At 42.0% G+C, this 16,006-nt stretch overlaps 1 protein-coding gene across 2 annotated transcripts in view; it reads right to left on the reverse strand.

Moving 5' to 3' along the window:
• The window catches only part of atp9b (ATPase phospholipid transporting 9B), a gene marked incomplete at its 5' end in the record, with an annotated part of 45,181 nt that extends 29,637 nt beyond the window's left edge, over positions 1-15,544 (reverse strand). For both annotated transcript variants that reach the window (XM_079231488.1, XM_079231489.1), the window contains 9 exons: positions 193-273; positions 2,267-2,361; positions 4,509-4,560; positions 5,538-5,596; positions 6,233-6,341; positions 7,235-7,348; positions 8,306-8,456; positions 11,528-11,701; positions 15,465-15,544. In XM_079231488.1, the coding sequence (XP_079087614.1) occupies positions 193-273; positions 2,267-2,361; positions 4,509-4,560; positions 5,538-5,596; positions 6,233-6,341; positions 7,235-7,348; positions 8,306-8,456; positions 11,528-11,701; positions 15,465-15,544 (915 nt within the window). The remainder of the gene's footprint in view (positions 1-192; positions 274-2,266; positions 2,362-4,508; positions 4,561-5,537; positions 5,597-6,232; positions 6,342-7,234; positions 7,349-8,305; positions 8,457-11,527; positions 11,702-15,464) is intronic.
• Between the last annotated feature and the right edge of the window lie 462 nt (positions 15,545-16,006).

Genomic DNA, 16,006 nt, shown 5'->3' on the forward strand with positions numbered 1-16,006 from the left:
AGAGAACCGGCCCGTGATGTAAGAGGTGCGGCTGCCTCAGATAACAACAGGCCCGGCTGGACACACAGGACCTCATTGTCGGCCGCTTGTCAACACACGGCGGTGATACACGTCTTCTGTGTCAATCCAGTTTCTACAGAAATACTCAGCGCGTGTTTAACAAGTTGTAAAAACGTCAGCGAGCTACTGTACCCGTGTGAAGTTCCCCTCGAAGCTGTGGATGTCCAGCTGAGGCCTCTGGGCGTAGACATAGGCGCTGATGGAGAAGAGATCCTGAGACACACGCCAGAGAGAGGGAGGCAGTATTAGTACATTATATCAAACTAGGGGTTATTTCATTCATTAGTTGGTGATTCTGTACCGTAAAAATTCTCTTCTTACTGTAGTGAAAACATTTTCTAACATAACTAACGATTATTTTGATTGTTGATTAATCTGACAATATTTTCTCTGTTAATCAATTTGTTGTTTGGTCCATCAGATGTCAGATTAAAAAGGTGAAAAGTGTCCATCAGTGTTTCAAAGACAAAGATGGCATCATCAAATATGTTAAATTTACTGTAATGGAGAGGAGCAAAGAAGCTAGAGATTATTAATATTTAAGAAGCTGGAATCAGACTATTGGACTATTTGTTTTCTTTAAAATGACAAACTGATTACATAATCAAATATCAATATAGTTGCAGATTAATTTAATAGTCGATTAATCGTTTGCAGCTGTAATGCTGCGTCTGAACTTTGTTATTATTATTCATTAATGCTGCGACCTTTAAAAACTCGCTTGGAATGGCAACTAAACTCCTAAAACGATAGAATTGAGCTCAATAACCTCGACTCACTGTTGGAACATTTCATGGTCTTCAACAAAAAGACCTTCAGTTCAGATATAAATATATAACTCGTTTTCTCCATTCTCTCTTCTGCTGCACTCTTATTTTAGAATAAATATAGGATATTTATTATTGGCTTTAACTGAGCAGAAATTACACAAGTACGCAGAAGCAATTTAAATATTGATTTAAAAAAGATAAAAAATAAAGACTGAACAATACGTCTTCAATCTTCTGCTTCTCTCAGTCATCCCAACATGTAAGCGTGCAGCCTTTGGCCGGTCATGCACCCAACACCACCTTCTTCCTTTTTTTTTGTGCCCCCGAGTGGAACAAAATTGATTGTAAACATTAAATTATTCAGGCAGGCCGGCGCTGCAGCGGCCAGGCGGCCCTCAGTCATGCTCAGATAGTGTTCTCCTGGTGAGAACATGGGCAGAGCGGTTAAGAGAGGAGCTGGTAGATTATTTTACTGAACCCCCCAATGGAGAGTAGTGTTGCTCAGAGAGATCAGTGTGGCTGCAGAACAAATTGGAATTATTTAGCGATTTAGAGCAGAGGAACGATCACATTTAAGTCTGAACTCATCAGCTCTCAAGTTGTTGCTGGTTTGGGAACTTAAAGGGTGACTTTGGTATTGTTAAATGCTGCGGACAGCTTTCCTTGATCCGGCCTGTTTGTTAGCATGTCCAGTCTCGCTCAAGAAGTCTCATTTTGAAATATCGCGAGATGTGTTTTGCGGCTGGAAGCCAACGGTGGAAACGTGAGTGAGAGTTGGAGCGTTTGCTGCGTTGGCGTACAGAAAGCGTAGCTCAGTGTTCTCTAAAAAGACTTTCAAAATTTACGGTTGAATATTTAGATGATTTAGAGAATGTGGAAGAGATTTTTCCGAACGAGACGTCAGGCAGTTATAACAACAATCTGAGTCAGTCAGCGTAAAAAACACTTTAGGTGGACGGACACCGACGCTGAGGAGAGGCCTGTTTGCAGTCTGCAGTACTTTCACTCAGTGCTGGTCTAGTTTAATAAAATGTTCCCTTAAAAGACCCAAAACGTGAGAAATAGGGTCTGAAACCACAGAAGTTACCCAATACTGAAATACACGTAAAGCTTTCATAAGTGAAAAACATGTGTATTTGCCTATGTGAAGAAGACTATCTGAGGTAACATTGCTTTGAGTCTGCTCACTTTTTACCATCAAGGATATTAAGCATCCTTTTCTGCTCGAGAACAATCACACAAGAGCACCAAACTTATCGGTCTCGACTCCTCACAGAAGGCGAGTAAATCCATACTGTTCCTGCGGCCTGTCATCGGTGATTAGGTTTCCATCACGGCCAGGCAACTTCATTTGATAAAGCTTACGGCGATAACGGCACACTCGCTCACTCAGTCGCAATCGGTTTGTCTGCTACTACGTCGTAATGCGTCCGTACCCCCACTGCAGGAAGCCGCTGCGTGCAGCCGACAGCCACCTTCAGTTTCCAGTCCGTTTCTCCGTCCAGCTGGTCTGTTCTGATGAAACATGAACCTGGAAAAATAAATAAACAAGGTCAGAAATGTTATCAAGACGTGGAATGATGTGTTTGAGTCTGTTGGCCACGAGCTGCAATTACAGGACACCAACAAAAAAGGAGTCAGTCAAAACATCAGTCCTCCCACTCATTTAAATGTGGGTTTATTGTCAGGAAAAATGAAAAGGTTTAGGGCGATCAATGGGCCATTCGGATCAAATGGTCAATTAAATGAGCGTCACTCAGAAGGGCCGGTGAGGTGGCGCTCCCACAGCGCCGCACCGCCAACATGAAATCATCGACGCAACGCCTTGTTGGGTGTGAATGCAGCGGAGGGGTAAATGATAAACACGCAGCCTAGTAGAAGCACAAGAAGAAGAAGAAAAGTCTGTAAATTGACTCCAACATCTGGCTGAAGAAATAATAAGACAGAGGTCATACCAGATCGAGTCAGGCTGGAGAGGCAAAAACCCAAAATGCAATGAATTGATGAAGAGTGCAGTTTATAGCTTAGTCTACTTTTCATTTGTTAAAAAGGGACACGATGTAAACATCTTTTACAATTTCCACACTCGCTTTAAATCAAAGACAAAATGTTTTTTATGGCTGTATCACAATTCCACAATACTTTCAATCGCTTTACACACATCTTTTCATCAAATTCAGTGTTAAATATTTGCATTTTTGAGAATCCTGGAAGGTTCTGAAGGTTTAATCAATGTTCAGCCAACAGACATTAGACTGTTTTGAGAAATTTGTTTGGGAGTTTGTGTTAAATAGAGCACATAATGGCACACATCTGTAACAGATTCAAAACACATTGAGCTTGTAAAAATGATGTTACTCTAATAAACTAGCACAGTCAAACGGCGGCAGCACAGTGCATTAGAGCGCGTAGAGCAACGCAGAGCATCTGTGGCTCCTGTGGACACCGCAAGGTCCGATAAACGTTGAGCAGCCGTGACCTGTATTGATCCGAGGTATTATTACATATGAAACTGATGGATGAGAGCAGCTATTTGGCAGAGAGGGTAAAGGGCAGCTATAAACCACCCCTGGAGGGTTAACTATGATGGAAAACATTAACACAAGAAAGATGATTCATGCCTTCCTTCTGCGGCAATGGCACTCACATAGCATCACTGAGATGTGTGTGTGTGTGTGTGCACGAAGATTTGAAAGACAAAGTCGGTGCAAGATAAAGGGTGTGTGTGTGTGTGTGTGTGTGTGTGTGTGTGTGTGTGTGAGAGAGGCATTAAGACATCAACAACTCCCTGCCAAGCATATTGACACATCAAAGATTGATGGAAATGATGTCCTCAGAACATTGCCTCCCGATGCCCCTTAGAAAAGAGCTGGGATCTGACGCACCTCATTGATTAATTGGAATTTGCATCATCGGTCACTAAAGAATGGGACATAAATCATATGAATCACAGGCCGCTGTGGAGATGATGTCGAAGGACTGGAAGTGTGGGGGCGGGGGGAAAGTCACATTTCTCATCAGAATGATCTTGAGACAGTCGGTTAAAGCGCCACGAGGCATAAAAAGTTCAGATGGAAGCCAATCTGTCTGTTTAATGCATTTTATTTCTGCATTACTATTTATTGCAATGGTTTATCAATGTTTCTTAAATGAAAAGGGATAGTTTTGATTTTTTTAAATTGTAGTCTGAGGTACTTTTTCATACTCGGTGTGTATTACATAACCCATAGTGAATGGCGGTCGACACGGCCCCAGTACTGCAGAAAACCTGTTTAAGCCGCCTAACAGAAAGACCCACCTAAAGAAATAATCAGTATCCGTTTAAATGTACGCTATATTTAGAATATTGTCACTGCTTTGACTTGCCACCAGACTACTCTTTTTCTACAGGAACCTGAAGCCATTATCTAGGCTCTCTTCAAAGTCAGCAGACTCCATTGATAAAAAAAGAAAACAGCCATTTTAAGTGACAGAACGTGGATATTGCTGGTGTACCGCTGCCTCGGTTGGTTAGATTGTTGGTGTCATTGTGTGACTTTGGTGTTTTAAATGCTTCGTTTGATTCACTAAAGTCTCGCAGTAAATGACCAGCACTTCCTGTGTGGTAAAATAAAGTTGAATCATTAATATGTATTTTCAGCACTGTGCTGCTTCACATTGATCAGTTTGCATGCTCACCATTTTTCTCTGATGTTCTCAGGAATATCATGTCTGCAGGAATCCTTTGGTTCTACAAAAAGAAAGAAAAACAAAACAACAAGAGTGCAAATGGCGCTGTGTTACTGAGCACCGTGACAGAAGCCAGAGGAATCTTCCTGAATAATTAAACAAGGTCAATACCTTGACAAGAGGGTAAAGGGGAAACCGTTTTTTAAAGTCTGCCTAACACACAGTAATGGACATTTAGCAACAGCTACATTTCATGTTGGCTGAGCTGAAACCAAAGAGTCACATGCTTAACATGTGAGTGGGAGTTTTATAGTATCAAAGGTGCATTATCGGTTTCACAGCCTGTGACCAGCCACTGTTTTAAAGTGGCTGGTCAGCTTTTCAAAATCCCCTTAAAATCCCTGTTTTCCTCTTTTGAAGGTGGTGAGAATGTTTAGTGATGCATAAAAGTCTCTGATTTGAAACAATAACAGAAGAAAATGATGTTGAAAACTTTTACAAAAATGGAAAATCCCCCCAAAATAAAATATACATGTATTTCCTCTTACCTGTAGTGCCAATTGTGATATCAGAGCAATAGCACAGGTAAAAGAAAACAGAAAACAAATACTGTCCCTTTAAATGTACTGAAACCTGAGAAGCTGGCAAAGTAATTCCCTCATTAGCTTTTTTTGGGCCAAATAACTGCTCATAGAACGGGACAGTGTAGTCACATCGTACTTTAACACCAGTGATGCAAACGGGTGTTTAAGTTGAAAACAGAACTTAATTCTTTGCACCATCTTTTTCTTAAGCAGACTGCTCTGGAAACATTTTCTCTTTCAATAGAACTGGATTATAACAAGGTTCAAGTCACATGTGCGTAATGCATTCTAAATTGCTTACTTCCTAATTGGATAAGTTGAAACATAAACTTAAACTGGAGGCAAATAAACAGCTACTCACACATAATCAAGCATTTGGGAGTGTATCATTTATCTCAGGAAACTGTGCAAATCGACGTGCATCCAAAGATGTGGACAGGACACAAGGATTTACCTTATCGACGATGATGAGGTCCCCAACTTGTATGTCTGAACTCTTCACTTGAGTTTTACCTGAAGGAAAGAAGAGCCTGGTTGAATGAGAGCAACTTCACATCAGAATTGCACCGTTGGTTTTTAAAGATATGCTATGAATTTTTAAACAGCTATGAAATAAAATATTGGTATTGATTTCTAGCACTTGAAAATGACGCCGACTCTCAAAACCACATTTCTCTCTCCCCCTTCTGACAGATTGATTACCCCCAGCATGATAATGTAATACCCCTCTGTTTTCATCTCTGGGCAAAAACAATGGCACACAGGGTCACTCTCAATTATATTGCCTCAATATCCGCCACGACCCTTCTCTTTCTCCTTCAGTGCTCACAAGCACACACACAACCATCTATGTACATGCACGGGAGCACATGGAGAGAGTGCGATGCTACATCCTCAGCCACGGTCACAGATACCACACAGGGGGATTTCACCACACGTTCAACAAAAGGGACAGAGCTCAGATCATACGGTGTTGAGAAACGGAGAGAGAGAAAAAAATCGATGCAGTCACAGCGAGAGTTCTGACTTCTGTTACAAGTGTGGATCCAGTGTAGTGTAGTCCGTCTCTTGGTGGGAGCTTGACCAGACGCTGGAATATCCGTTGTCAGCTGTCATGAGGAGGAGCGTGCACGGATTCATCCCACTCACCTCGCACTGTGAGCTTGCTGTAGAGTTGAGAGTTCATCTCTTTGTCGCGTTGGTACCGACGCACTTCGTCCACGGCCTCTCGCACCATCGTAACGGCCAACACGAAGCCCTGAGGGACACAAACACGGCACGGTCGCTTAGAAAGCTTCAATAAGACCAGAACCCATCAACATGTGAAGCTTACTTTGACACACGCAAGGTTTACGTGTCACTTTATTCACTTTTAAACAACACAACAGGTCTTCCTCTGAGAATCATTTTCGCCAGCTTGATCATTAATAAAATACAAAAGGCGGAGTATTGTTGGTTTAAAAAAAATGTAAAAAAAGGATTATGGAACCAGGAGAGAATTACTTTTTATTTTTAGTCAGACATTTAAATTACTATTTTTTTATTGTTTGGGTTAAGGAACCACATCGCTTCACTTTTGCAGTCGGATTGACGTCATCACACGACACACGCCACAAAAAAAGCGCATTCTCTGAGCCGGTATAATGTCAAGACCTTTTTTTTTTTTTGCGTTACGGCAGTGTTTTCTTTCTTTCTTGAAAATTTACAGTTAAAATGTTTTGTTTTCTACAATGGCCCTAGTACGCCGTCGTAAAGAGGACTATAAAGTCCAACGTGAGCTAGTGTGTAGGTGATCCATTTGGCTGTAGGTCTGCAAGATCATTTTAAATTGATTAATTTTCTTTGCCAACAAAGTGTCAAAAATAGTGAAAAAAGGCCCATCACAATTTGTCTGACTCTGAGCCCAAGGAGACGTCCTCAAAATAAACCCCAAATTAAATTAAATTAAATTCACAAAGCTACATTAAAAAAGAACATCTGGAACTAGAAATAATGTACATCTTGTGCTCGAAACGAGCAACCGATTAGCAAAATTGGCAATTCCCCAATCAATGAATCAACTAATCATTTCAGCTCTAACTGGCTTGTTGTTAATAATTTGAGACCAAATCATTCATCAATATCCATTACAGAGTAAAACAGTGCATTTACCAGAGGTGCCCAGTACGTGTACAAGTAGCCGATTTTCAGAGACGGCACAAACTGGGAGCAGGCCACAACCAGGAAGTAGAGATTGAGGAAGAACTTGAACTGCTGGTAGAGAACCTGAGATGGGGAGCAGAAGACAGCGGTTCAGCGAGGTGAGCGGACACGTCGGTGAGGATGACGACGACAGCCGCAGAGGAAGACAAAAGAGGAGCAACGAGGGCGGGATGGGTTTACTGTACAACGTTCCAAGGTGGAATGAGACGCGTGTTAATGCTGTTAACTTTACATTAACCTAATGGGAACTTGTGTTCCAAATGGCTTTCAGGGCACAGCCTGCTAACGTGGTACTGTACGCTTTGCAGAGTAAACAGATAACCACGATGATGAATGAAGGAGGAGAACTGGCCAACTTCCTTGAGTCGCACACACCAAAGTGCTACCTGCGACGTACCGAGGGCTTTTTGCTAATGGGCTATCCATCAACACGGATCCCTTCCTATTCCATTCATCTAAGGTCAAATTTTGAATAATGTTTGCAATAATGAGAGCCTCGCGTCTCGTCACAGAATATCTGAGGCGACGCGATCAATTGACGGCGCTCTGCGGTTAATGAACCCCGTGACCTTTGGGGGGAAAAATGCACACTGCTGAACTCAATTTGTGTGTATTTAATAATTCATCGCGGTGGGAGAAAAACAGAGCCGGTGTGTTCGCCGTCGATGAGAAAATCTGCGTTTCTAACAGACGGTTGACATTTTATGGGCCGGGCCAAAGGCGAGCTCCTCTTAATCATGAAACCATTTGGTTTTCTAATAAGTAAGTCTGATGGATCTCTAATGTCCCCTACAGTGTAAACCCTGAACCTAATGACAGAACAGTTAACAATTAGAACCAGCGCATGCTACCGGGCTTCACATACTGTTAATGTGTGACATATTTCAACTGGAAGGGACAGAGTGCCACTGTGGGGACTGTAAAAGGTAATAACAGCGGGAACATTGACTTAAAAGAAGAAGCCATAACCTCTGCGGTTCAGAGCATTAAAAGTGACTTCAGTTACATAATCCGACTCACCCCAGGCACAAAGGTGAAGATGTTGTACTTCTGGTTTTTGATGGCATTTTTGGGGTATTTCTCCTCACATTTCTCTGGGCAGCCGAGCCACACCGTCCTGGCCTTCAGCTCCTTCCTCCTCCGACAGACACGAGCCAGGCAGTCACAGCAGCTGAGGGAGGAAGACATCGATGCGCTTCAGTGGAAACCTCAAACCGACCACAAGCTACTAAATGGATCAGGCACAAAGCTAACAATCAATTTAAAATCATCAATTAATCCGCCAGTTACTTTCTTGATTAATGGACTCATCTGAAAAAGTCCAGATATGTTAAAAAAAAAATTATAATACATCTTTAAGTGGCTCGATTTGTGCAATCGACAGTTCACCCAAACACCAGGTGAATTGTTCTCGTGGCGCCATCACATACAAAGTCAATGTCAAGATGTGCCGACCTGTGCCGGGCGACGTGAATTAGTTGACTTTTTATTTATCTTTTTACTTTTAGAACTTGTGTAAGCTGCAATGCAAAAGCCACAGACAACCTGACGATGTCAAATCAGAAAAGGTCAACGCGTTTTTGTCTGTGGGCACCAACACGCCATATTTGTACAGCAATCATACAAAACTCTATGCTTATGAACGATGACGTCGCTGCCGTATTTATTCCGAGATGAAGCTATTTTCAGTGTTGGTGGAGCAGCTATAAAGTAGCATGGCTGTGATCGTCATGAGGTGGTTATTTTGGAATGCTTTTGATCCATTTATTGCAATTAAATCACAGCAAAATCTGTTTATTTTGAGTGCAAACCGCTGTGGTGAACTTTATGTATTCAGGAGGCCATTTGTTTTTTTTCGACCACGGTTGATGACTGAAAGAAATGTTAAAAAGAAACATCGTGGATATCTTCATGGAGGTGAGCCCTCTCTGTATCTGGGGCAACTTGCGTGAGAGACGCTAATAAGCGCAAATGATCCGGCAGTCAAACTTGCTTGAGTACCCGAGGTGAAACAAATAGGCTTCACAGCATCATCACACAAGACAAAGAAATGCAGGAAACCGTAACAATCAAGAAACTAAGAAACAGTTTGGCATTTCTTTGCTTTGCGTCAGACCCATCAACGCATCGCCTACATTGATTAATTGTCTCAGCTGTGTTTAGTTTGTGTCCTACTCTCAACTTGTAGTGATCTAGTAAATACAAAACACTGACTGATGTTCTGTCCTTTGTGTGGCTGATTTTCTCACCCGATGAAATAATTAAGTCGGGAAGGAGAAGCCCAATAAACAACTTAGGGGACCTAAAGAAATACAATATGTGTTTAGTTGAAATTTAAAAAAAAGTAGATAGCTTGAAAATGATTTTCACGATTTTATGGTCACACATTAAAAAGTTGTGTTTTTTCAATAGAGCCTTTTATTTGATACGATTATATTTTCATAACCAGACAATCGTGACGTTCTCTTCAAGGATTCTTTTGAAACAATTTCACAAATAAGTTATTTGCTTCCAGAGCTTTCAATGATCTGAAGAGGTCCGTGTCTCCAGGAGGGAATCCCTGTGCTAATGCTGTTGTTTCTCCTCATGTTGACTCCAACATGCAAAGAACACCCGTGTTATTATTGTGAGATTATCAAAGTCCTAAGAAGAGATTGGAGAAAAGAGATGGATTGTGGGTTGACCTTCACTTTTTTTGAAAAAAGTATTTGACTTTCTATCAACCTGCTAATGACTGCATTGGGGCTTATCTAGCATATCTGATATCAAACGCAAACAGAGGTGTAGTGTGGGTGTAAATTACAATGAGAGCAGCTGTGAGCATGACCTGAACTGGCACCTGAGGGGTGAGAGAGTGTCAGTGTATACCGTCATGCTGATCGACTTGGCTTTTCCACTTTTTAAGCAAGTTGGCAAAACATAAAGCTAAATAAATCAACTTTGGTAGAAAAAAATAAAGTCTTGTTTGCGTTGGCCTCGATGTTCTCTGCCTCTGTGCACTCCCGGTCCAGTTTCATAAGAGCGATTTATTTGAGCAAATGAATGCTATTCAAATAATATGACATTTGAACAGTCGGGGCTTATTCAGCGTGAATTATTTGTGTTTTATAATCCCACACTAAGCACACATAAAATTACTGGAAAGCATCAAACTGGTCAGCTGTGAAAAATCCGATTTGTTCATTAGTGGGTTGGGTTGTCGGGGGGGGAAATCAATATGCAGCTTCAACCGGAGACGCACCACTAACGACAGGGCGCCACAGAAAACAGAATATTCTATGAAATTCCTCCATCGGTAAATGTTTCTGTTTTGGGTTTGGTGCTGCGCAAACATTTGTTTATAAATGTCACACATTATTGTTCTGCCGTGAACAAACACACCCCCCCTCGGAAAGGAGCATCTTTAGAGGGCAAAACCTGTCAAATTAATCATTAGCTGGATAAAACCCCCACCGTTCTGTTTGAGCTGAAAATCTTTTTGGACTGATGGTGCGCGTCGAGGAACTCGACCAAAAAAACACGGCCTTATCCGTTCTGCGCTTCACGCACAGCTACCGGTGCGTTTGAAATCCAAACGGATCGTCAGAGAGCGCGCTGACTGACATTATACGCTGCGCATACATTTACAGAATGACAAAAACAGACAACTTTCAGAGTGGTGGAAGGTCCAAATGGAAGTACAATAACTGGTGACTTTGCAGCACAGCAGGGGGATTCATTTATTTTTATAATTTATATTTATATATATATATATATATATATATATATATATATATATATATATATATATATATATATATATAAAAATAAATAAATAAGAAAGAAAGGGTTTCTTGGAAACTACCTGACCTAGCAACCATTCATGGAGTAAGATTAATATCATTATTGCAGTAAAACTTGAACCAATGCTCTTTGGCATCTATGTTTAGAGATCTTTTAAAGACAGGCTGCGAAATACAAATCTCATACAAGCAGTGTATTAATAGTAAGTCTATTATATCAAACTTTATATTCAAAACACCCATGGACACCCAGCCTGTAGTTAGCATCAGCAGAAATTGTCTTGAGAATATTATACCGTTTCTGTTTTGTTCTTAGACTTTGTTTCAGCAACAGACGCAGGACTGGACTGAAGCAAGGGAACACGCCGGCTGGCGCGCGAGTCGTGCGTCATTCCTTTGAGTTGTCACTCGCGCTAAGAAAAACCACACAAGCGGCAATGATGCGATGGCGCAGAAATACCTGCCACAGAGGACTTTCCACCCCCCGAGGAGGAACCAGCCGAGGCCTCTCCGTCTCTGGTTGACTCTGGCCCGGGGCAGCGTCTGGTAGTCGCTCTCGTCGTTCTCGAAGCCTTCCTCCGACATCATCAGAGGCATCTCGTCCAGGTTAGAGGGCTCATCTTCTAGGGAGTATCTGCGAGGACAGAACGCAGTCAGACATAAAAGACTTGGAACGCAGTATTGAGATAGATTGTGTTCAGAAGGACTCAAGACTTTGAATGACGACGACACATAAAAGATATGTTGAATCGTGACAATTTTCCAATGTATTTTAATTTATTTTTTAATTGGACCACTCGGTTTGAGATACAACCTGCACTCCTCTCATTACGATAAGCTCCTCTTATGGATGCTGAATTTGAATGGCCAAACTATGGACATTTTGTAGTCGGTTGACAGTCAAGATTTAGGAAAGAGAGAAGGCAATGACATATGGCACAAGATGTGCACAAAAGCAAAGCTGAAAGCTAGTTAGTGTAGTTGGCCTAGAGTCTCCTATTCACATCGTAAAGGACACGGTGGAAACACTCAAGATGCACCTGATATCTTATTCATGAGGCCCCTCGGAAAATAATTAAATAAATCAAGGCAGTCTTTAGCGCAACAAGAAAAACCTACATGGGCTCACAACACTGGCCAAGCCACCCTAAACCAAATGCTAGTGACACACTGAGAACAACACACACACACACACACACACACACACACACACACACACTCATCAAATCACAAACTTATATTGAAAAGCAAAGACGCACCAAAACAGTAAAAGTAATTTTGTAATAAAAGTTAATCCATTTATTAAAACACTGATCAATGCGACAGGAGGCCTATCGACTGCAATGAGCATCGAGTAAGTGTATGTCAGAAGAAAAACTGCTCATATGTACATCCGGAAATATTTCTCCATGCAACACTTCCCACTCAAGACGCACAAATAGCGAGCGGGTCTCCATACAGACCATTAGATAGATCCGGCCACGTTTATAGTGCATGTTACCCAAGTGTGTCAGGGCCATTTGTTGGATGGAAATCTTTTTTTTGTTGTTGTGAAATTGAAGAGAAAAAAAGCAGAGGACCGATGATAAAAATAACAGCCCGGTTGTAAAGCGTACAAAGACTTTTGTGAGGGACGATTCACAACACAAGAAAACAAGAATAATTGATTGAACAACAAAGGGTGTACACGCGTCGTGGAGTTTGCACTGAAGTGAATTCACATGACTGCTGTGTGAACGCAGTGTTGCTCACAGGTTACTTATTTTTGGGACGGAGCTTTAACGGCCAACGCCTAAAAGCTGACTGCAAACATTTTTAAATCTCTGCTCTCACCAGCTAAACAGTCATTTTAAATAATATTTTTCATTAAATTCAATTTGGGATTTGCTGATACCACTGGCTCAGGTAAAATCATCAACAAATACATAGAGAATGAATGCCATAGAACTGTCTTTTATTATCTAGTTTGACAGGTTTTCCAGTGTCAAATATTGCCAAATGTATGGCATTTTGCGAGCTATGACATCACACTCCCATCTGATTAGATGGAAGTAGGAAGCCATGTCGCTTCTTTCTCATCTCGGTCGAGAGTTGCACATGTGCAGTACAGATCGGGAGAGACGTACCGAACGCATATCGAGTGACGTGTATTGTTGTTGCATCAGAGCAGCCCCAATGAGCCGATAACTGATATGATAACGTGACATCTGATCGGTGCATTGACTCTCGTACTCGCCACATTGGACCCAGCATTCCAGAGGCATACTTGATCCGATACTCGTACCAATATCTGAACAACTCTACATCCAACTGCACTTAAATGCACTATCCTGGGACGTTCTATAAATCAGTTTTCACTTAATTTAATTTCCAGACTTCTAAAAAGGAAAACAATTTTGTGTGGAGGCAGATCTATTTAGGTGGGCTGCTCAAATAAAATCTAAATGGAATATATGCGGTCTGAAAGGTCACTCTGCCGTACATGAAAGAGTGTCTTGTACCTAAAAAAAATGTAATAATCTGCATCAGCGGTGATGTGAGCTTAAGATCGATCCGATACGTCCCTTCAGAGCTGTTCATCATGTTGAAGCAAACCATGCAGAAGGTTGTGCTCTTGTAACGTTAGCTTGAGAACCAGAAAGAGTACGGTACTCAAGTCATTACGGGGAGAGCAAGAGGGAACGGTAACGCAACACACATTGATAAAAATCACACTGTGAAATGCATACAAGCACAAAGAATAAACACACAAACCAAACAAATGCTCTGTGATGATAACAGTGAAAACCTGGGGAGCCGGTAATTATTAAGGTTTTATTGTGGACAAAATATTTGCAGGTCCAATTTTACAGACTAAACTTATAGAACCGCCGAGTTCTAACAGACAAGAATAGGACGGCTCTGTAACTGAATCTGTATTCCCTCTGTTCCCTTCCACCATGACAACAATGGACATCACCTATAGAAACTGAGTCAATGCTAACCCCGACTTCTGCTGGTCTAAAAAGGTCGAGAGTGGGTTATGTTGTCACCTCATCAACCTAAAACGTGTTCCATTGCAATCAGAAAGATAGTGAGACGGTCTTTTCTCAAACAAAACAGTGCTGCTGAATACTGGGCAAAGACCTATACCTAAATGTGTGAAGAAAGAGTTTACACAACAAGTGGAAGATTTGTTTGTGTTAAGCCAGAAACTGTCGAAGGGATGACAAAAACAACTTAAGCAAAAAATTACTGGATTTGATTCAAAACCTACAAATCAACAACCACTGTGTTTTGAGGCAACCACCAACTTTCCATCACCGTTTTGTTGACGCACTGTTGGGACTTGGCAACAATAAACGTTAAACAGTCATACAAGCGTGCCTCACTATAAGACTCCCACGTCTGGTTACACAACTCTAAATCCAGTGGAAACGTGGGCTGGTTTGTAATATAAATATATAAATAGGAAGGTTTGCTGGCTCTCCTGTGGAGCACAAGAGTCATTGCCAACTATTGTTTCCTGTGTCGGTTAGAAAAGCGTTATCAGTGTGGCTTTACCAGCATCAGCACCACTCACTGCTCTGTAGCTGACCCAGCAGTCTGCAGTAAGGTCCTCCACGGTGGTGGGCCCCTCCTGGGCCCAATTAACTGTCACATGAATCTTATTACTGAGAGCAAGAGAAAGGGATACAGCGAGGCACAGGTGCCATGTGAGTCTCATTATCCAAGTTTAAACGTGACATGGTAAATACACAGGACCTGCTCATATTCAAAGCCAACTCCGGTGCAGTCGACACATTTGCGGTGGGCTGCCAATCAAACATGTAGATACACTTAAGCTAGTAGTCGTTTGGTAACACAGCTGCAACTTGGTCTAAAAGTACCTGTTCATGCAACTAGTCCACTTACTGTCCAGTCCTGGCCCTGAGGGCTTTATTAGCTCATCCTCGTCCAGTCTGAAAGAATGAACAAGCCTGTGAATGACGACTACAGTATGCAACAAACACTCCGTGTAGCATGTGACGAACTTATGAACGCGGACTAGCAGTCATGTGACTGCGAGTTAAATGCCGGGAGGGGGACCAGGGCAGCGCTCAACAGATATCCGGCTCTAACTAACGCGCACTGAGCGGTTACGGAGTGTGTGGTGTTCACTGGCAGAGGCAGATTCAATAACAGACGAACGTCTGCGGGTGATGGTGTGAGCGAGCCGGGCGGCTGTCAAACAGGAAAGAGCTGTCATCAGCGGTACTAGCAACACAAGCTAACAGCCGAGACCCGAACACAAACACGCGACCCCCCCTCCCGCGAGCGAGCGAGCGAGCGAGGCAGCGAAATGTGAACATTTTAGTTTAAGGGCTGAGTCGTTAGTACGCAACCGAAGAAAACAGCCCAGATATCCCCCTCCATACCTTGAAAGTCTGGCTGAGTTGTAATACGGTATTCGCTTCGAGTTCTTCCGTACCGGATTTAACGGGATGCTGTCAGCCATCTTGGCTGGGCAGTACACATCATGACGTCACGTAAAAAAAAAATCGTTCCGGGTTTATGATGCGTTCGCTTACTGTGTCTAATATTGTAACTATGATTCTCGCTGTGAGAAGTACCGTGACGTGAAGATTAAGTTTAAATAGCACAACGGGCGTATTTTACATTTTCTCTCCGTTATTCTGTCACAGCAGCATAACATAGCGCTTGTACAACGAATTTCTGAAACAAACCGCAAATGTTGCTTCTTACCAGTATTAGCTTAATTAAATGTAACGCTAGAGAGTATACACTGTCCGAGAGCCGACGAATGCAGCATAAATTATCCTTTGAAAACGACTTTAGACCGTAAGATGCGACTGAAAGCTCCGCAAAAGCTAAAAAGTGTGAAAAACAACAGGTATAGTCCTTCCCTAAACCCACCCTTATTCTTACCAAGAAGTCTAAAGCTGACCATTGTTGTCTT

This window comes from Taurulus bubalis (assembly GCF_910589615.1).
Source record: "Taurulus bubalis genome assembly, chromosome: 16".
NCBI classification, from domain to species: Eukaryota; Metazoa; Chordata; class Actinopteri; order Perciformes; family Cottidae; genus Taurulus; species Taurulus bubalis.